We start from the raw sequence: 23895 nt of genomic DNA on the forward strand, positions 1-23895 counted from the left end.
TGGCTCAGGGGCGGGGTATAGAGGAGGATGGACCCAGTTGCATCCTGGGAGCAGCAAAAGCTTTAACTGTGTGGTGCCCGTGGATCCAGATCCAGCTATACCCCAAGGTCAACCCTGTGGACCCTATGGACTTCGTAGAAACAGAGATAACAAAGATAAGTTCTTACCATATCTCTTGTTTTTTTCTCTCTGTATGATGTTGCTACATTGATGTAGCAACATTATACATCATGAAACATTGAACAAACAATGGGGAGAGGTATTAAGACTTGGAGAGGGATAAAGTGGAGTGAGATAAAGTACCCACCAATCAGCTCCTGTCACTTTATAGGCTGTGATTAAAAAATATGAGATGGCCAGCAGGCGTTGAGTCCAATTCCTGCTAGATAAGTGGAGACCTTATGATGTAAAAATCTTCATGCAATTCTTTTATGTAGATGAGCTTCAAGCACACCTCCCTTATGGGAACAGCTCACCTCGATGATGCTAGATATGTGCACCGAAAGGTTTCTTTGCCTTATTTCTTGTTGGACCTCTGTTCTTTTAGCCCTCCCAGAAGACCTGTATTCTCATATGCAAAATAAGCACAAAAAACTCCACATGGTGCAGGAAAACTTTTAACAATGTATTCATACAAACATCGACATAAGAAATGTCTTCGTACCGTATCTGGCCTTCCAAGTAAAGCACAGTCATAGATGGAATAATAATAAGGAGATCCCCGTGTTAGATCACCTCCCCTGGACAGTGGCTAAACCTCAGAAGCAGCAGGCACAGCACATCAGACAACTCTCTATACCACCGACATGTTTTTGGACTTCCTAGTACTTTCTCAAGGTGCATGTAGGTGTTGTCTAATGATCTCTACTTATACCCTTAATTAATCATGTGACCAGGAAATTTGCATAACAAGCAATCAAACATTTATCCAGTATATACAATTATATGGCAATTCCTATTGCAATTCATAGTCTTTGAATATACTAAAACAATTCATGTACATATAAAAACATAAGCCTAATAATTGTGTTTATAATGAATGAAGTGTTTTATTAGGTTTATTTATGTTTTTAGATGTACATGAATTATTTTAGTATATTCAAAGACTATGAATTGCAATAGGAATTGCCATATGATTGTATATACTGGATAAATGTTTGATTGCTCGTTATACGAATTACCCGGTCTTCAGTACACAGCCCTTTCTTGGTTCTTATCATACCTATCTAACCCCTCTTTCACTGTTTATTCTTCTGATTCTGCATCCTCTGCGCTACTTCTCTCTGTTGGAGTACCCCAAGGCTCAGTCGTGGGTCCCCTGCTTTTCTCAATCTATACCACCTCTCTTATCAAACTAATCAGCTGTTTCGGTTTTCGGTATCATCTACGCGGACAGTACTCAAATCTACCATTTCCTCCCCAGATTTGTCACCATCTGTGCTGGTCCGTGTCACTCAATGTCTTACTGCCATTTCATTTTGGATGTCATCTCGCAACCTCAAACTTAATATATCCAAAACAGATTTAATTCTATTTCCACTGGCCAGTAGTAGTTACCAACCTGATATCTCTATCACTGTCGATTATTCGACAATCAACCCCACCCCACAAGCTCGCTGCCTAGGTGTCATCCTTGACTCTAAACTGTCCTTTGTTCCCCACATTCAATCTGTCTCATAATCATGTTACATACATCTAACAAACATAGCCAAAATGCGACCATATCTTTCATAAGACACTGCAAAAACTCTAATCCATGCACAGATTATTTCCTGTATTGACTATTGCAATAGTCTCCTTACTGGTCTTCCCAAAAACAGCCTCTTGCCAGTTGCCACGGCTGCGAGGCTTATCTTCCTCCCCAAATGTTCATTGTCTGCTGAGCCGCTCTGTCAGTCTATCCATTAGTTGCCGGTTTTCTACCATATTCATTATAAAATACTTTTACTTACACATACTGCTATTACCCAAACCACACCATGATACACTACATCTCTTCACTTATCTCAAAATATTTATCAACCCGACTTCTCTGCTCCGCATAAGATCTGTGTCTATCATCCACATGCATTCCTTGTTCTCATTCATGGTTACAGGACATTTCTCAGGCTGTGCCCACCCTGTGGAATGCCCTCCCACGCACAATAAGACTTCCCGCTAGTCTCCAAACCTTCAAGCGTCCCTTGTAAACCCACCTCTTCAGACAAGCTTATATCAGATTCCATAACCGCCCACGTAACCTTCATAGCTTCCCTATCCAATTACATCCCACCTTACAGTTCACACATAACCGCACATATTTTCTCTTTCCTCAATTTCACATCCTCCTAACCCTAGGCCAACATTCCTGTGTGACTGGGTCATACAGCTCACCAAGAACCTCTGCAATCTGGCTGGACCAATTTGCAATATGTAGCACCTATCCTTGTGTATCAATACCTATTTCCCTATAGATTGTAAGCTTGCGAGCAGGGCTCTCTTACTTTTACGTCTGTCTGTTACTGCCCAGTTTTGTTCTGTTATTGTTTAAAATTGTAAAGTGCAACGGAATATGCTGTACTATATAAGAAACTGTTAATGAATAAACACCAATGAGACTGGGATTACCCACTTATTTATTTCAGCTGTTTCTGCACGTTTCCACCATACAACAAGGAGTGCACAACCTGTTTTGCCTCTACAATTTTAGTGTATTTTCTTGATGCCTAATAAATTTGCTTTTAGGCCCATATTCAATTAGAGGCAAAAAGCCGCAATCGATGCTTGGTTTTCGGCTGTTTCCGAAGTATCGCCCTATTCAATTCCAGGCCGTTTTCCATTGGCAAAAACAGGCGAAAAAGTTTCTCCATCAAAAAACAGGAGAAAAGACGTGCAAAATCCATATTTTGCGGTACAAATGTGGGGACTTGGCTCACAACTCTTTAGACACCCCCCCTCTCCCTGTTATGACTAACAAGGCAAAAATATTCTCTTAATTCACCCCAAAAAAGATATGTCATTTGTGGGGCAAAAATGTGATGGATAATGGGTCTAAAGTACTGGGACATGTATTTTGGGGTGCTGTTTGGATGGGACAGGTGTTTTTAGGATTGCAGGTGGCTGTAGCAGGTGTATTTTAAAATGTTTTCATTCTGCACTTTATAGACTCCAAAATATACTAGTACCCATTTTAACGTACCCCCAAATTAACTACAGCAATTATTTTTGACAAAAAAAAGCCTTCCATCATTTTTTGTCCACACTTATGCAAATATGCATATGACAGCCCTTTGACTCAATTTAAGTACCCTAATTACTTTTATTAGGGTTATTAATACACTTCTATATTGATTCCCCGGGTGAGTTAGGCTTTATTGGGGATACCAACTGATTTCCCACCAATAAAGCTCTTGCGAGCAGGGCCCTCTACCCTCTTGTGCTTTCTACCTACTCTATTTTCATCTACTTCTTACTCCCCACTAGGGCACCTAACACTTGGTTGCTTATGCTCTGTTTCTTATTTGGGTGTTATGGTTGCCATTGTAGCAATGTATATTATCCATGTCCATGTGCTGTATTGTATTGTACTGTAAGTCACTTATTTGTTTATGTACTTTGTAAGGCGCTGCGGAACACTTGTGGTGCCATATAAATAAACAATAATATTATAGAAAGAGATATAGGTATATGTATGTTATTAAAAAAAATAAAATAGCGCCATATAAATTAACAATAATATTATAGAAAGAGATATAGGTATATGTATGTTATTAAAAAAAAAAAAAATAGCGCCATATAAATTAACAATAATAATATAGAAAGAGATATAAGTATATGTATGTTAAAAAAAAAAATAAAAGCAACAGTAATTGCTCATGGCAACTATGTTTCATGTTTACAGAGTATCATCATCATTTATTTGTATGTCATCACAGATTCCAAACCGCTGGTCATACAATTACATGAGTACAAATTAAACTTAAGAAGGCGTGTTATACATATAAGTATGTGTTGTAGAAGTACAACAACAGGTAGTTCCAAACAGGAACAGATTCTACGTAGAGGTTGAATGTAGCAGTATAACACTCATATAATTGCAGCATAAAACATGGAAAAAGCGGTTATGGATTGAAAGATCTACAGTAAAAAGGTAGACAATGTCTTGATAGACACTAGATGTTAGACAGACTAAAGGTCGACACACTAAAGGTCAACATGTAAGACGGTCGACAGGTACAAATGTTCGACCGGGCCAAAAGGTCAACATGCAAATTGGCGACATGCAAATGGTCGACACTTGTTTTCTTTTTTCTAACCCTAATCTTCATCCTAACCCTAACCCTCCCCTTGGTGCCTAACCCTAACTGTCTGGGTAGGTGGCTGACCCTAACCATCCCTTCTATTGCCTAACCCTAACCCCCCCGCTAAGTGCCTAACCCTCCCTCCTGGTGCCTAACCGTTGGGGTAAGTGCCTAACCCTCTGGTAAGTGCCTAACCTTAAACCTAACCCTAAAAAAACAAAAAAATGTGTTGACCATTTTCATGTTGACCTTGTGACCCTGTCGACCATCTTACATTTCGACCATTTAGCGTGTCGACCTTTTGTCCCTGTTCACCTTTTGTCCCTGTTCACCTTTTGTTCCTGTTCACCTTTTGTCTGTCTAACATCTGGTGTCTATAAAGACATTGTCTGCCTTTTTACTGTAGATCTTTAGACCGGATACCGAAAAAACTGGGTAGACAAAGCAGGAACATACATAAGAGTGAGGGCCCTGCCCGTGAGAGCTTACAACAGGTGTTATTTTATGACAGGGGCGACCAGTCCAGAATACTGTCGTTTTATTTTTGTGTGTGCAAAAACTTTTCACCTCAGTTATTTTGTCCTTACATGAAGGTCATAAGATAATAGATTTGTTTTACTTTCTATATTTAATGTGGATAGTCATTTTGTAGGCCAAATGAGAATTCAGCTTTTAAATGCACCAGAATTGAATGACGAATGCACTTTGTGACTTGTCTTAATGATTTAGATTAGTTCTAACTGACTTTGCTTACTTTGCTTCAGGTGACCAAGGAAAGTGGCCCTCCCCATATGAAGAGTTTTGTTACAAGGGTGACAGTGGGAGAATTCACTGCTGAAGGCGAAGGGAACAGCAAGAAGCTTGCAAAGAGGAGGGCGGCCGCCGCCGTGCTGCAGGAGCTACGCAAACTCCCACCTCTTCCTATTATCGAGAAACCAAGACTTTACATAAAAAGGCGCCCTAAAACCATAATAAAGGTGTGTACATAAGAATCTAAAAGCTGCTGATTGTTGTGCTGTTGCAATTCAGTGTTCTAAATGTTTTGTTTCTTACACTTTTTTGTTTGTTTTAATAACTTTAATTAATGTATTTGGATGAAAAAGTTTTAGTAATATACAAAGTAAATGTGCATTATGAGGTGACTGCATTTTAAAAACATAAATGGACTTATAAAATTACTCTTAAAATCTTCTCTTCAAAGATACACGGCAGTGACCGATATTACACCAATACTACTGGAATACCTGCAGAATGTTTTACTTTGTCATTTGCAAACTATTTCAAAATAAATTATTTATATATATATATATATATTATATATATATATATATATAAAGAAAAAAGTTATGATGTTAACAAATGTCCTACCTGTGTAAATTGATGCTTTTAGGGATTTTAATTGTGTAATGGTGTACACTGGTATGTCAGTTTCTACCTGCAAACGGTAATTAATATTACTCCCCTTATAGGATGTAAGCTCTCACGAGCAGGTCACTCGTCCCTCACGTGTTTCTCATTCCCATGCTTATACTCTCATGTAGTCATAACTGCCTAATTGGAACCTAATACTTGGTTATGCAGAAATGGTATAAACCATGTCCTTGTACAGCATTGTTTTGTACTGCTAATAACGGGGGGGGGGGGGGGTTTGTAAGGCGATGCGGATCCTTTGTGGCGCCATATAAATAAAGGGTTATAATAATTAACCAAAGCTTTTGGAAGGCATATTACCCATTTAACTGACAAAAATGCTGCCACATCACTCCCAGGAGGTCTGAGGAGGGGTAGGAGGTGGAGGAGGAAATCTGTTCTGCGCAGGATTTCCTCAATAACACAAGAGGGATCTGGATATGCAGCACTAACGCATGCGATGTAACCAGGTCAGATAACGCGCTCCTGGCTGCGGTCAGATCTCATGCGTTAGTGCCAGGCAAGTGGTTAAAGACATTGATCGTATCAAGACTTCAGGTGGACCAGGCCTCTAATTGTCTGGAATAAGAGGGGCTTAATGCCGGACATATACGTTAAGGGTGCTCATTTACAGTTCGGAGCAAATCCAGGTAAATGGTGCAAAATTGCAAATGGCCAGACCTGTTTTGCAACAGCCTGTGGCCATAGGTCCTCCCTAAATCATTCATTCAAGAGACATTTGAGACAAGTAAATCCAATTGTCCTGCATTTGTTTTTGCAAATATAATGTTACTGTTTAGAAGTAATAATTAATTATAACTTGGACACAGGATGTAATATGCCTTTTTTCCCACTATGCATAATATCACATCAAACTACTTTAATAATGCAGAACAACCAAAGCAAAACCTAATTTGCAGCCTTCTACCTGCGAGTGTGAAAGTTTCATTCCATGCAATCTGGGGATATATTATAGGCATCTGTTTACCAAACCCAATGATCCCTATCCTCAAGTCATTGTTGTATGGTTCTGTCGATCGCCACGGTGACAGTTGTGAACAAATCTCTTCATATACATTACTTGGGTGTGGTATATATTTTTTTCGACATTTACAATGATGACACGGACATAATGTTGGCGTTGTGAATGCTGACAATGTCAGCAATAGGATTTTCAATGTGAACCGAACCCTAAAGTCAGGTGCCAACATTGTGATTTTTAACATGTCAACATTATGCTGTCTGCATTATGAATGTCAATAATATGACTGCATACCCATTACTTAGGGCTCATAGGCATAATTGTATCTATGGTGATATAAGCAAGAAAAACAAAAAACAAAGGCACACATCAATATAGCGATAGATACATAGACATACAATCAGCATCATTTATGCAAGAAAAATCAGTATATAATTAAATAAAAAATCTTATTTTAATATCACAATCTTAATTTGTGTTCCATGTCCTCTAATGTGTGGCAGCTTGCACGGATGACAGTATAAATCAAATAGTGCACAAGTCTCAAGGTGGGTACACACTATACAGATATATCTGCGGATAATGGTTGTTCATACACACTGAACTTCCATCATCTGTGTCTGGATGCGGGTCCTGGGGGCGTGTCGGGGGCTTTTCCCTGTGGGCGGGGGCGTGTCCCGCACCCCTCCCTGCGGCTGCTGCTGTGTGTGTCTGCAGACCGCCCGTACACACCTGCCGATGGACAGATATGTCTGCAGATCTGTCCATCAACTGTGCAGCACAGCCAATGCGATATGTCGGTGAACGATGGCGTTCACCGACATATTGCGGGTACACATTGGCGAACGGACAGCAGATATATTGGCCGATCAATTGATCGGCCAATATATCTGTCAGTGTGTACCCAGCATCAGTCAAAAGTATATGTATTTATGTTACTAACCATTTGCATAATTGACTGATTTGCAGTTAAGCTGATCAGATGCATTTACCCAAATGACTGAACAATCATATTCCAGGAGAAAACTGCTTTGAGGTTACAGACAGACAGGTATAGTGAGTTATATCATTGAACACAAAATTAGAAACAGTTGTGGAGCGCTGACCTTAACTGAACGAATTGATTAATTAGAAAAATATGTCTTTGTTCATAATACAAACCCTTTAATTCATATCACAATTTAGAATACTAAAAAGTATCTATCAATTCATATCTGTGGCAAATATAAATGGTAAATACAAAACTAATGTTGACACACAAATGGAAATGAATACAAAAACCCTTAATACTCAATAAAAATCAATACATAAGATAAAAACTAAAATAGTATAATATATAAACCAGGGTTTTGCAGTTTTTCACATATCATAGGAGGGTCAGCTCCTCCAAGTGGTAGCGAGTGACATTAATCTGATTAAAGTATAATCACCACATAAATTCCCCAGCGCCCTAAAGGTACCCTTTCTCTCTTTTTTTTGTATATCATTGGACAGCCAATCCAGTAGTATTAATTGCATTTTTTGGTATGAAATACCGACGGAGGAGCCGGCTGTCTCTACACTGACAGCGGCATCCTGATGGTTCTAATCCTGACAGAGAAAGGTATGTTCCCCTGTCCTATTTACCCCCTAGGATCTTCTGTTATAACCTTTTGCATACTTAACTGTGTTCTGAATCTCCTTGCCTGCTCCCTTGGTACTGCTTCTTGTAGCTTCTTGGTTTCGACTTTGGCTTCTCCAGACCTGATTTTGCTTGGTCCCCAGTACCACATTTCCACCTGGTTCTGACCCCTTTTTGACGACCACTCCTCAAGTACGCCTCACTGCACCAAGTTTACTGCCTGCCTTCACTACCTTCAGAGAGCCCCGTACATTAGGAACCCAGTCAGAGGCATATGTTCTGCTTTTCGGGTGCAGTGAAGTCCAAACCCCCTTGTGAAAACCACCGATATGTTAGACTCCTCGTCTCAGCTCTAAGTATTCGCATCTCCTACCTATACAGTCAACATCTATACCGTTGTGACAGGCACTTAATGTGTATGGTCTCTCCCATCTTGACACTTACCCTTACTATCCTCCCGCAGCCCGGTCATCTCGCGCTCTCTCCGTCAAGTAGGGTCATCTCACCCGCCTTCCCCGCATATACGCACCTCACCCGCCATATCTGCCACAACCGCCCCCCCAATCCCAGCCTCTGGCACCCGGAGTGTCCCCCGTGTGTGTGTGACATGGAACTGTGGGGAGGGTACTATACAGCCAGGCAACCTGCGGGCCTCCCCTGCCGGGGAACTATAAGACCTAGCATACCCTGCCCAGGGATTCTGCTTTGTGTTGGTGTGCAGTGAGGCATGCTGGTATCTGCGCCCCCCTCCCATCTTTCAGGCCATGCTGGAACATGTCCATCCTCCATCCCTCCACCAGGCCATGCTGGGACTTGTGCCTCCTTCCTCCAGGCCATACTGGGACCTTTAGACCATCTATGCCCCCTCCCTTTTGGCCATTTAGGGACTTGTGCACCCTCCCTCCTTTTGGTCATGCTGAGACTTGTGCCCCCTCCTTGAAGCCATGTTGGGACTTGTGCTCCCTCCCCTCCTTTGGACATGCTGGGACTTGTAGTGTATAGCAAGCGGAGAGCTCAGGCTGCCTGACTGTATTGTTATGTATGCCTGTAGTGTGTTATGTACGTGGTGCAGATTTGTGGTTACAGTAATGTACTTAATAGATCTATAAGAATTATAGCTTACTATACCAAGTATATGGGTAGTATGGTGCATGTCCTTGTCCTGCACTGTACAGTATTGTATTGTAAGTCACTGGTCACTTATTTACGTACTTTATTAGGCGCTGCGGAACACTTGTGGCGCCATATAAATAAACGTTAGTAATTCTTCAAATAATGTACAGGTAGTAGTTATTGTCTGATGATCGCCAGATAATAACAACCCTATACTACAGAAAGTGTTAATAAATATAGAGACGGCTGGTTTGTAATGCACCCGACATAGTATAATATTGCTGTGGTCTGAAAAGTTGACATTCAAAATGTCGACATGTGCTGAATGTTGGCAAGCAATAGGTCAACAGACATGAGATGGACAATCAATATATCGACATTCATAAATGATGTCAATACGTTAAATGTCAACAGATTGTTGACATGGGGTTTTTTTTGCCTATTTTAGCCTAACCTCTAAATTTAAACCTAACCCTAAAAACAACACACAAATGTATTGTCTTTCCGGTCAACATTCTGGTGTTGACATGATAAATGTCGACATTATGAACATATCAACATTTTAACCATAGATATTTGTGAATGTCAACATTTTTCTTGTCAACCTTATATTCATGTCAACCTTATATTCATGTCGTCATTCTGACCGGATCCTGTGTAATATAATCTTATGCTGGGTACACGCTGGCAAATTTATTGGCAGATTAATTGATCAGCCTATATATCTCCTGCACGTCGGCAAGTGTGTACCAGCGATATATCTGCAGACATATCTGTCCATCAGCAGGTGAGTACGGGCAGCCTGCAGACCACCCGTGTACACACAGCGGCAGCCACAAGGAGGGGGGCAGGATATGCCCCGTCTACCAGGACACGCCCCCGATACCCCCCCCCCCCCCACTGGTCGCAGGGACCTGCTGCAGCATGCAGATGATGGTTGTTCAATGTATATGAGCGACCATCATGTGCAGATATATCGCTTAAGCGTGTACCTACCATCAGTCACCCATGTGTCAAGATATTTCAATTTAGCTATTTTCCTCAGCCACTGTTGCTCACTACCCTGCGGGCAATCTAATTAGATAGAGAATATATTGGATTTGATCTACTTGATTTTAAGGTCTGAAAAGAGTATAAATCCTCCAACCATCTAGAACAGTGATTTTTCTTCCTTTTTCAACTCGAGGCACACTACACAAGATTTTTAAATTGCCAAGGTACACCATCCGTGTTCCCCATAAAAAATAAAAAAAACATTGGCTGGCCCCCACAGAAAAAAATAAGCACATTGCTCCCCCCAAAAAAACAAATCACACGAGCTCCCACTTAAAAAATAAATTTACATTTTACTGCGTCTACCTGTCCCTCATCGGCTGAGGGTCCACACAGTGCACTGCAGAGCTGGCAGCACAGGCGGGCAGGCTGGCAAAGCAATGTGCGTGACCTGGGATGTCACGCCGCCACGTCTACATAGGTCACTGCCCAGGTGTGCCTGAGCCTCCCACAAGAGCTCAGCGCTGCCCGGTGCGCAGTACAGTAAAGATGGATCTGAACGGCGGTTCTGACCACGCTGACCCCGCGGCACACTTGACAACCGCTCGCGGCACACTAGTTGAAAAACACTGATCTAGAGCATCAGTGCTCCAATTCTCTACCACGAACCCTCGGTTGTGTGAAATATCTTTTTCATGTTCTAGGTGTTGTGCATCCTTGATTGGTTCCCCTAGAGACCAATACTGAATTGTTGTATTACTACACAGGTATATAAACTACACAGAGACAAAGAACTTGGTATAGGCCAAGGACACCAATACTGACAATGATTCAAAACCCAAGTACTAAAATGAAACCTAGTTGGAAAATTACCGCAAGTGTAGTAGCATGCCCATTTTAGCTAATGCTTTGCTAGAATTTCTGATGGTTGACACCATGAGCCTGACCTAATATAACATTGGCATGAAAGGGTCACTAGAAGGGATGCACAGAGGTAGATCACTGTTGGTTACAACGGTCTGAAGAATAATAATTCTCTCAACCATAGGGTGCCAGGGATGAGAGCGAAGCTAAAAGTATAGTAAGTGTAATAATCTGACCTGTGCTGAATATAAAATAAAATAAAATCATCCAATATATATTCTATTTTGCTCTCTCCATGCCCCCTTTAGGCACAGCTCACGACTGTTAGTTACTTGGTTTCTTTGGAATATTCATCATCTACTGGTCAGGAAGCAGTGTTCTCCAATCACAGCCCACTGATGATATTCCAGAGTTACTGGTGTGCACTTCTATATCAAAGTAGGTATAGATAGTTCAGTGTAGCCGCAAAATGAACCCCACACACATCAGCAAGAGCCAGCCTTGGTACAGCTGCCAGTTTCCCTAAGGTAACTAGTAGGGTTTCAGCAGGTTGAATATCACAAAGTTATATGGTAAAGCTAAAGTGCCTGCAAATCTTACCTCGTGTGTCCCCAAGATCCCCCCTGATAATTACACTTCGTAAGGCAAAGTACACAGCTTTTGTAATTTGACCATTTAACATTCATAGAATTTAAATACAGAACATATATTTGGAATTCCTGTAAAGTTAAGAAACTATATTTTACATTTACATTATACAGTAAAGAATTTTATTTTTTTTATATTTTCCATTGTGTGAAAATAAAAAGGCATCTATATAACATGTTCTATCAAAGGAAAATGAAATGCTGTTGCTTTTGTACATAAAGCAGTAAAAGAACGCAGAGCATAATTGTGGAATATGATGTCCGAAAGGTGTAAAATCCCTCTAGTTGTGAAGGGGTTAATGCTGTAGATCAGTCTCCTCAGTGATATACGGCTACTTCACTTCTCCTTAAACTTTTTTTTTTCGTATTCTTACTTTGCCTACAGGAAATGTGTTTCCTAACTGGTTTTCTAGTACATGAGTTTTAACCAAGAGCAGAGCATGGCTGCCAACGGTTTAATCCCTCCAATAATCTGCCAGATGCACACAGAAGACACATTAGTCTGTTTATTGAAATCCTCTTCTTTCGATCTCCATTTTGGCTAAAAATGTCAGGTTCATTAACCAAAGTCCCCCAATCAACGTGACATTTAAAGGCAGTATCCTGGATTCGCAATACCTTTTTAAAGACCACTTGATTGGTTCCCAGCACAAAGGTTAGCCCTGGCTGAAAGCCATTGTCCGTCTGGACATGCAACATTTATTTTGTTTTCCTTGCATGTCAAAAACTTTATTGACACTGTGTGTGGTAGTTCTAGTACGTGCAATGTCATTATGGAAGTATCCGGTCTTTTAGCTACTGCTGCAGTTTCCATTGACATTAAAAGTCTGAGAATGCTGTGAGGCCAAAATGTTACGAGCAAAACTGCTTTTGCAGCAGTCATAAGCGTTGTTTAAATTAAATAAAAAAACACAAGTGCTTAGATTAATTAATGCTCATGTAAGTGATATGATGTAATAGATTTCACATTCCATTTGGATGGATGGGCACTTGAGGTGTCTGAAGGTGGGTACACACTAGGACAACGTACACACACTTAACAGTCGTCTGCCCAATGTGACATGCCTGACATTGCAAGTGGGCAGGTATTTACATGTGCCCGCCCAGTTGTGATGTCAGTCACCCGCAGCCTCTGCAGCAAATGTACGGGCGGTCATCTGACTGCCTGTACACACCACACAAGTAGCCGATATATCTGCAGTTATATTGGCCATTGACTGTGCTGCACAGCCGATGCGATATGTCTGTGGACTACGTTGTTCACAGCCCTGTCATCTGTACACACTAGCCGACACACACACAATATATTGCCGATCAATTGAATGGCCAATATGTCGTCCAGTGCATACCCAGCATTAATCTTGGTAAGCTGCAGAAACACAAATCCTTAACCTTGACGCGTTTCTCCATGGGATCTCACAGTTTAAGCAGAAGGAGACTGACTGGCGACTCTCATTCCTTGGAGGGTCCCTGTGTCCTAGAATCTACTTGGAAACTTGTACATGATCTGGTCCAACCCAACGCGTTTCGATTTCTTAAAAATCTTTGTCAAGGTATATTCCAAGAGTATCCCAACTAACGGCAGCATATAAAGTAGAGTTTATGTACGACCCCTTATACCTTGACAAAGATTTTTAAGAAATCGAAATGCGTTGGTAGAGGTTTCTTTCAACTGGTGGACTACTGTATTTGAGACATTTTGAACCAATATATACCTAAGAAGGAAGGTCCGGACTTTTATCATCACTTCAAAGGTTATATACAGGATTTTTTTCAGCTACTCAGAATGCCCTCTTTAGATTGACACTATAGAAAGACTGTCTTTTCATTTTATTGGATTTTTTTATATACCTATATGTACTTTTGTCCATTAAAACATTCGATACATATAAGGTTATTATCTCTGTTTTTCAAACACATTCTTCCCGTAACATATTGATACCCGATATTGAGGGCAGGAATAATATGGCCGGAGAATAAGAATAGAGAAGCTACAAAGAAACCTTGATGTGTCTGAATCCAAGATCTTCTATTGTAAGTAGGGTACGCTACCATTATCGTCTATTTTATTAAGTATTTTGATATTATTTGGAGTGAATCTTCTTGCCTATGAACTATCTGGATCGGGGAATTAAAGAAACTGCTACCGGTTTTGTCCCGCTACAATACTTGTGAGTGGGGTATGATATATATCAATCAGTTAGATCAGGGATGGGGAACCTCAGGCCCGGGGGCTATATAAGGCCCCTGGAATCATTTGGTCTGGCCCTCTGAGCTTTTTTATGCTAGCCTCATCTGGCTATCAGGGTACCTAGAATGGCACACTGCAGCCAGAATCTATGCATCAGTGCCGCCTGGAGCATCCTTAGGACGCTTCAGATGGTCACACCGCTGCCCTTACAGCTCCCTGGAGCATCCTCAGGATGCTCCAGGCTTAGCTGTAATCATCGGCAATTGTGGCCCCACCCCTGTGTGATGTCACACAGAGGGTCGTGGCCTGCATCGGGTCCGCAAATAAATGTTATATATATCAAAATGGCCCTCGGCAGAAAAAAGGTTCCCCACCCCTGAGTTAGAGCAACGTGTATAAGTGACTGTTTAATTACATGAATATATGTTATATGAGTTCTACTTTTACTTGTTGTTTTGCATATAATATGAAAATCTGATGAATATATGAATAACGTTTGAAAGGATCACTCAATTCCTGATCATCGTGGAACACATTTGAAATTAAGTATAAAAAGGATTTAATCAGTATTTATCCTTTTTTTTTTGCTACATTTCTTCTGAAGTGTAAACAGCGCAATCTCACATGTGGGGTATATTTTTCTTGTGTACATTTATACATTTGTTTTTATTTAAACAATGTTTTAGGTTTAAGTATTTTTTAATTATATGGTTATGTATCAATGATACATTATTAATTAATAAATTTTCTACCTGGATGCTAACATGACATATTCAAACTGAACAAAGCGCTCCCAACCATTGTCTTTCCTATTGTAGTATTATATGCACATTCTATCACTTGAGCAACTAATTTAACAGAACTATTAGAAACAGGCAAATTAGAGCACCGTATTGCTGGGACCGGTATGTGGAAATAAAATCTGATTGGACTGTGGAACAGTCAATCTGATCTGGTATCACATCCAGTGTACACCCCAAGTTTTATCAGACTGAATCTTGACGATTGCGCTTCCCGCTGTAAATCACCATGATGTGGATTGTCTTATTAGTGTATCTGAAGGTTTAGGTGTAAAGGGGCAGAAGTAATTGGGGGTGTTTGTCTAAAGCAGACACCGACTTTTATAAGAGATAACGTTTTCAAAATAAATAATATATACGATAATACTTTTCTTGCTACACTTAAGCCGGGTACACACTAGACGATATGTCGTTTGATTCCGCAGACCGGGCCGACATATCAGACGCATCGTCTGGTATGTACCTACTATGCACACTCCCGCAGATCATTCGTCGGGGTCGTTCCATCGGCCTGCATGCGTTGCTGACGCCTGAAAGGTCAATGGTGCCGGTGATCGTGTAGTGTGTACCGACCACCCGATCTATCGTTCATTGGCACCATCGGGCGTCCTATTGGCGGGTCGCTTAGTGTGTACCCAGCTTTAGAAAATAATAGGGTGTTTGATTCTTAGCCATAAAGTTGTGAGCCTATTTTGTAAGAAGCCTTGTAGATACAGTCCAGCTAGCCTTTTATGTGCGATCCCCTGCAGGCACCTTTAGGTTATCTTTTACAATATTGATGACTTTGGGGAAAATATATTAACTGGATGTGCAAATTGTATTGGTGCCAGTGTGATATTTGGTTGCCTTTAACAGCTGTCGCGGTTGCTTTATTGGGTGGGTGTGTAAGCAGCTACCCATGACGAAAGTTTCCTCTCTGCACTTCACTTTATATTTTCCTTAAGAAGTTCTGTAAATAACCAATAGCTATTAAATGGTTTCCGGTTTTTATGGCAATATATTACAGTTTCCATTACATGGCTATAGTCATCCTTGACTCCAAATATTGACTATACAAAGTTTTTTTTTTTTTAAGTAATCCATGCCATGTATTTTAAATTTAGCCCGCAGAAACATTCCAAATCAAATGCAAGATACATTGCCCCTTTTATCCTCAGTCTGTCTGCTGCAGGGCATGGTGGAACTCGTGGCCCGATCTCGCCAAGGACTCGTACATTTTTGCTCGAAGCCCCATAGGGTTGCAAACAAAAATGTGCGGGTCCGGAGGTACCGTAAATGCAGCATACAGCGCTTACTTGCGGGCGCAAGATAATCGCACCTAATTAGATCAAGCCCTTAGTTTACTTTTAGTCCTGATCATAATTTAACCTCTGGCTCCATCACTGTGAGGCGGCACTGCTGACCACTGTGCTGTGACTTATCACTTGTATTTATTTTGTGAATGTAATAAGATCCCAATTCCATTAGAATGTTTATAATTAAAACCACCTATAAGGTTCTTTTCATTTAGTACTTTGTGCCAACATCAATATCCCATTTTGTCTTAGGTTCCCGGAGGGCCTGTTTCAGGTGTATATGCTACATGTATTTTGGAAATGCCCAAGGGCTCGTGTCTATGGTCTAGAGCAGCATTTCCCAACTGCAGTTTTCTGGGAACCCTAACAGTTATGTTTTTCAGGTCACCTCACGGAATCATGAATTAAATTATTTTCTTCACTTGTGGGTCTTCTAATATGTCTCCATTAGTAGAAAATATACATGTGCTCTAGCAAGGGGAGATGCAGAAAACATGCACTGTTAGGGTGTCCTTAAGACTGGAGTTTTGAGAAACACTGGTCTAGAGCGTAAGATTGTCAGATCTGCCCTACTGCACGGCAGATCTGAAGATGCAATGTGTGACCAGCGGGGACGCGCATCGTGATCGTGAGTGGGGACTCACGATTTCCTCACGATTTGGCCATATTTTACACCATCTGTCGTTCCAATGTGTCGGAATGTGTGTGGGCACCTTAAGACACAGGCCCTTTAGTTTATATAGATGCAATGTACCAATGATTCGTCCCACTGCTCAATTATCTTTCAATATAAAAATGAGTGCATGCACTTGTCAATAATTGTTCCGATCAGAACGATTATAGAATAACACTTGAATTGCTGCAGTGGAAATCGGCTCATCATTTTGAAAAATGTTATTAATGCAGATCCGATGAGCTGATCCATACAACTGTCCCAATGACCTTGAAGTGTGATTATTCCAGGAAATAATAACTGGCAAATGTACTGTAATCATCTACACATGTTTCTTTTCCGTTGAGGATGACCTGTGTTTTGATGTCTTGTGAAGCAGATAGTTGTGTGGCCTATGTGATTGTCATTGTCTGACCTAGATAAAAGCATCAAGGCAAATAACTAGATCGGATTTCTTAGGGCACTGGGGGTCCATTTTTAGCATATAGAAATCCATGCCTACATCATTAATGCTTTAGATGAAGACCATGAATTGCCCTTGAATGATAATGCGGAATTAAGACCTAGAACACAGAAAAAAAGTTTGTAAACCGAAAGATAAAATGTTGAAGGCTGCTAGTTGAGAATAACATGAAAGACATGAGAATATTTGCAATGTGCGCTAGGTCATCTATAAATGTTATCGGTCACTAAGAATCTTCACAGCTACTGTATGTATTATAAATAATAACTTGGTATTTAAAATTAGTTAAATGAGTAACAGGCTGATTGCAGTTTTTTTTTTTAATCAATTGATCAGCACTCACTGTCCAAGTTGCAGAAATGTGTCTGTCGGACAGATCGATCCATGAATTCTGGCCTGCACCTGACCGCACTGCATGGAGGCTTCTTGTCCTATGAAATTCCTCATCTGAGTGTGAGTGAGCAGAGGAAAGGACTTCCTTATTGTAAGGGTTGTCATGCTGTAGAAGTGTTTTCCATGTGAGGTGAGGATGGCAAACTCACTGGCGCTATATTGAGCCTTGTTTAGATGAACACGGTTAAGTGATGAACGGTTGAGCTTGATAGTTGATAGGCGCTTCCTATTTTCAAACTTACCAAATATGTAAGTATATAAAAGGGTGGATGTTTCAGGATTGCTAACACTACAATGATTGGCAAACTTACTAGCTGATGTCTAGATGGACCAATCAAATCCAAGTAAAGCGCAACGGACTATGTTGGCGTTATATAAGTAATTGTTTATAATAAGTGTTTGTGGCTGGTGTAACCCCGGCTGCTTATAATGACTTGTCCATTCTTACTCGATTCACATATTGGGCCTGATGCAGAAGTGGAAGTAAAATGGGCGTAGTATGGTCAAGAGAAGCGTGCACGGAAATAATGCGTAGAATTGCTCACGTGCTCAGATGTACGCATCTCCAGATGTGCGCGCATCTGCGTGCGCCAGATGTACAGACATTATCATTAAACCTTCCCAATATAAGGCGCAAAAGGTAGGCCTCCAAACAGGCGTATCTTCCCTCACTCCCAGCTCTGCACCGTCTGCATTTGCATGAATAATCCAGTTCCACCTCTTCGGTGGTAAGTGTAGATACGTACGAATGCATCACTGGTGCTTGTTTGCTCCCATTTCCAGGACATGCTCACTGCAATTTCAAGCAAGATGCACTATACAAGCACTTCAACTCTGTATCAGGACACGTTTTAGTGGTAGCAAGAAATTGATATATACATCTAGTGGTATGCCAAGAATTATTCCTTTGGCACGGTCTGTCTCTGTGTATATTTATAGGGAAGCAGGGAAACTGGTGTAAGGCATTTCACTTATTAAAGTCAGGCCCTGACAATCATGATACAGATGTGTCCTCATAAATACGCCGTGCAGCGCGACTTGCCTGGCATGGTTCAGCTGCCAGGTCCCGTGCTACTCTGCTAGCGTCGGGTGTCTATGCCGAAAATGTATACAATGCAACTAGGTCGCACAAGCAGACTGTGCAGATTAATTTGATATACTTGTATATCTGTGTGCACCTGAGTCTATATTTGAACTACAACAGAACTTGCAATGAAAAAAAGCTGCAGCCGCTTCATTGTAGCACTTCGTATACAGATTCAGAGACTCAGGGCTTAATTTACTAAGATTCGTGTTGGTCCCGATTTGTTTAGTTTTTCAACTCTGATAGGATTGATCAAAAACGTAATTTTTTTTTTCACATTAAAAATCGGGAATTTACCAAGCTCCCTGTTTTGAAAGGATCGTTTTGATTGATGGTGTATTTGGTCGACCCTGTCCGTTTTGAAGTCCCAATTTCACCGCCCAAATTTCTCTCCCGAACAAGCAGGGCTGCACATATCAGTGAAATATGCACAGACTGCTTGTTTATTTTTTAATATTTTAAGGGTAAATTTTAAGAAAATAATTGACATGGGCCCCCCCCCCCCCCCCCAAAAAAAAGGCTAACCAGCCCCGGACTGGTCAGCCAGTCCTGGTTCCTAAAATTACGGGTAACAAGACGAGTAATTTAAGAACCAGCACCTGGCTGCAGGGCCAGTGCTGGTTTTAAATATAGGGGGGAAAAATTGCATTGGGGTCCCCCTATAAAACCAGCACCGGACCCAAAACGACCAGGGTGTAATACCACAGCCCGGAGGCCCTATTACCGTGTCTCCAGGGCCAAAACATTCTCACCCCAAGCCGGTCAGGCCAAGCCGGGGATCTCAGCGGAGGTGGGGACCCCCTAAAAAAGGGGTCCCCCCTCTCCCGAACCCCAAGCTTGGTCTGAAGCTCGGGGTTCTTCCCCGCACCCCTGGAGCAGTGGGTACGGGGGTTATAAAGTGTAAAATAGTATTAAACTACAGGTACCAGCATGCCTGTCCTTTGGCACTTGTGGAACTACAAGTGCCAGCAGGCGGCCAGCAACACCGGGTGCTGGTTTGTTAAATTACGGTGGAACCCTACTCATTTTGTTCCCCCTAATTTTAGGAACCAGTACTGGCTGACAAGTCTGGGGCCGGTTATGCTTTTGGGTGGGGGCCCTATGTCATTTTTTTTTTTTTTTTTAAATTAACCCTTACAACACACTTACCATTCATAAACATACACAAATCACACTGATTTGTGTATGTTGGATTGCAACTCGCAGCTCTGGAGGGGGTGCATTTAAAACTACTATTGAGTCCCCGATTTGAGTGTAAAACGTCTAAATTTAGCAAAACGAGTAATGGTAAATTCCCAATTTAGGCAAAATGAATGAAAAGTACTTCCGATTTGAGCCGATGGTGAATTAATTTCTAATGGAAAAATGGAAAAAATGGATGAATTTGCAGGATTAAATCACCCGATTTTAACCCCAAAAGATGAACAAATCACCAGTTTGCAAAAAAGTGATATCACCCGAGAATGTAAATCGGGACCAACTTGATTCTTTGTAAATTTACCCCTCAGTCACACGCAGATATACAAGTGTTGTATATCAAATGAATCAGCACAGTCTGTTGGTGCGTCCTCGTGACATCACATTGCAACTTAGATGCATTGTCGTCAAAAAAGACGCCCGGCGCTACCAGAGTCTCACGGGACTTGGCGTGCCAAGAGGGGCTTTTTAGTGTGACTGCTGCAAAGATGTATAAGGACACATCTGTACACTTCCACAGTGCAGAATGTATACCACCTTATATAACGTTCTCTGATTCCCAATACTCTGATAGTTCCAAGGAGTCCAGAGAAGACCCTCTGTAGAATTCTATAATGATCTACCAGTATAAAATAGTGTAATAAATTGACACAAGTAACAATAACAGAAATTGGTCATAGGCGTACGAGATGCACTGATACGATTAGCACACTGCCACTGTATTGATCTGTTGAAATCATAAAAAGTTTCTCTAATATTTGAATATTTTTATTTTTGAATTTGTTTTAAGCAGCTTAAAAAAATTATTTTAACACCATCAGAAAATGTTAAATGCAGGATTTGCATCTTTATAATATGATAGATCTGTCTCTCTTGTCATATGAAGCCGCTATTGCAGTATTAGTGCTGCTATTAGAGTGCCAGAGACAAAGCACTGGATGTTTCTTTTAACCCACGTGCAATAGCTAATTTTCTGCCATTAAAGCCAAGCTAGACATGATTTAACAAGAAGGTGTCATCAGGTGGGGTCAGCGCTTCGGCTCAGGCAGTCTCCAGTTTTTCATTTTAATGAGACTGCCTTCTAAATGTCGCATATTTATTACTGTGTGTCTTCTGCCGCAACCTGCCCCTAAAGGGATCATTTTGTAATGGGCCTCCAAAGCATGTTGCCAATGGTGGCTGGTAATGGCGTGTCACGATGAGATATACAGCCCACTAACAAACCCATAAAAAAGTCCATAAAACAGACATTAGCACATTTACTGAAGTCTTCCTGGTCAGTTACATTGAAATACAAGCGGAGCTTACAGACTGCTTCAGTCAAGCTGTTAGAAGGGCCTGTCATTTGAAAATAAAGAATTTACAATGCCATTTAAAAGTCAATGATCTATTCCCCTGTACAGAGCTTTGCCTGAATCTTGGAAACCGTCCAATAGCAGAAAACCTGTCTTGTCCGAACGGACTTCATTTGATAGAAATTCATTGTTTTCTGTTTAAAAACGTTGCTATCATCGGACTGCGGAATCATTTCTCTTCTCTTATTACTGCTAATGCAGCTCACCTCTATCAGCCTTTCCTGTGTGACTCTATATCCTTCCCCGAACCACATTCTCCGTTTCTCTCTCACCTCTTTAAAATGTCTGTCTCTTTCCACCAGGCTCATACATAAGCTGTTTCCACTGTTGTATTTGCCCCCTTATCTCCCAAAAATATTTTAATGAGGTAACAGGATTAAATGCTTGGGGCTTTGGATTTGTTTATGGCCCATGCTTAAACAACCGTGGAGCTCTCCTTCCTTCCGTGAGAGATTGTACTCAGCTGTTTTAAAATCATACTAATGCTCCTTGCAGCAATAAATATGATATAACTCTTGTCCCTTGCATTTGTCTTCACATTATATCTAAATAGTGTATTGCTTAAAATTCCTTTTTTCACTGACTTGAAAATCCCGGTTTATTGCACATGAACCTGGGATTTTTGTCAGCGGAAATGGCTCCATCCAGGTCCACTCACCCAGGAATCCTTCCCGGGTACCTAGCAGGGTTTTACACAGGAAGGACTCGGGTGAGCTGAGGTGTAAACACGTAACCTGGGTTGTCCAACCTGGGTCCCGTTTACAGCATGGGGAGAGCCGTATTCAGACGCAAGGACATGATGTCCTCTCCAAGCGCTGGCACCACACCCGTGTGTAGTGTGAACGTGCCGACGCGGGAATAACACAGATCAGCACTGCAGTGGAAAAGGGTCTGTGCCGTGTCTGACCTGGTTTGGAACTGTGCTCCAAATACTGGGTCAGACCTGGGACTTTGGTGGATAAGTAGTATAAGTTTCTTATGTATAAGATGGGAGCGGTGTCTCATTGTGAGGCTTTATTGAGGGATTTGTTATGACCTGAGTTTTGCATTTACTGTACTACTTTAGCTCTGGAAGTTTTGTACGGGTTTATACTGCTTGTGTCTCAGTATTTATTCTGATTATTGAGTTGTTACACCTCTCTTAATAAACAGAGATACTTAAGTAATGTTGATGTTCATGCTGTCGTCGGTCAAAATGTTAACCATGAAGAGTACACAAACATTTGTAGGTACAGAAAATAATACAGTACTCTTTTATTAAATAGTGCCTACAGATCCACCTGCAAATTCCAGACAAATAGCATGTAGTGCATATTAATGTAAAATACTGTTTAGTTTTTGTTTTTCAGTTTGGTTCAGGGAAAATGTTCACAAATACAAATTTGGCTCTGATGTATTATAAGTTTTCTTCTCAGTTTAAAAAACATCACTTTAGTATTCTCCTATAATTGGATGTTTTTTTTTCAAAATTGTGTATAATTTAGGTTGATTTTGGTTATGACTTTAATTCTTTGCTATTTCCCTGAATAAAGCAGCTTTTGTCTCTGACCAACTCAGTTCTAAATGGCTTAATGTTGGCATGTAAACGCTCCTTAATACTAGGTTCCTTACAGGTGGTACATTACGTGGTGTGTTCTCAGGGTGGTGGTGATACATGACCTACAGTGCCTTGCAAAAGTATTCACCCCCATTGGCTTTTTACCTTTTTTGTTACATTACAACCTGTAATTTATTTATTTTTTAATCTGAATTTTATGTGATGGATCTGCACAAAATAGTCTAATTTGGTGAAGTGAAATGAGAAAAATATATATAAAAAAGAATCTTTATAAATAAAATACTGAAAATTGGCATGTGCATATGTAATCACCCCCTTTGCTAAGAAGCCCCTCAAAAGTTCTGGTGCAACCAATTACCTTCAGAAGTCACATAATTAGTGAAATGAAGTCCACCTGTGTGAAATCTAAGTGTCACATGATCTGTCAGTATAAACACACCTTCTCTGAAAGGCCCCAGAGGCTGCAACACCACTAAGCAAGAGGCATCACACCATGAAGACTAATGAGCTCTCCAAACAAGTCAGGGACAAACTTGTTGAGAAGTACAATTCTGGGTTGGGTTATAAAAAAATATCCAAATCTTTGATGATCCCCCGGAGCACCATCAAATCCATCATCATCAAATGGAAAGAACATGGTACCACAACAAACCTGCCAAGAGAGGGCCGCCCACCAAAACTCACAGACCGGGCAAGGAGGGCATTCATCAGAGAGGCAGCACAGAGACCAAAGGTAACCCTGAAGGAGTCGCAGAGTTCCACAGCAGAGACTGGTGTATCTGTGCATGTGACCACAATAAGCCTTACACTCCATAGAGCTAGTCTTTATGGAAGAGTGGCCAGAAAAAAGCCACTAGTGATAAAAAATAAGTAGACACGATTTGAGTTTGCCAAAAGGTATGTGGGCGACTCCCCAAATGTATGGAGGACGGTGGTCTGGTCAGATGAGACTAAAATTGAACTTTTTGGCCACCAA

At 41.0% G+C, this 23895-nt stretch overlaps 1 protein-coding gene across 5 annotated transcripts in view; it reads left to right on the forward strand.

The window, feature by feature from the left end:
- STAU2 (staufen double-stranded RNA binding protein 2) overlaps positions 1–23895 on the forward strand; it is a 316613-nt gene that overhangs the window by 115428 nt on the left and 177290 nt on the right. For all 5 annotated transcript variants that reach the window (XM_088471437.1, XM_088471440.1, XM_088471439.1 and 2 more), the window contains one exon: positions 5045–5257. In XM_088471437.1, coding sequence (XP_088327563.1) covers positions 5045–5257 — 213 coding nt within the window. The remainder of the gene's footprint in view (positions 1–5044; positions 5258–23895) is intronic.

This window comes from Taudactylus pleione, unplaced genomic scaffold (assembly GCF_031769625.1).
Source record: "Taudactylus pleione unplaced genomic scaffold, aTauple2 ptg000114l, whole genome shotgun sequence".
Lineage (NCBI taxonomy): Eukaryota > Metazoa > Chordata > Amphibia > Anura > Myobatrachidae > Taudactylus > Taudactylus pleione.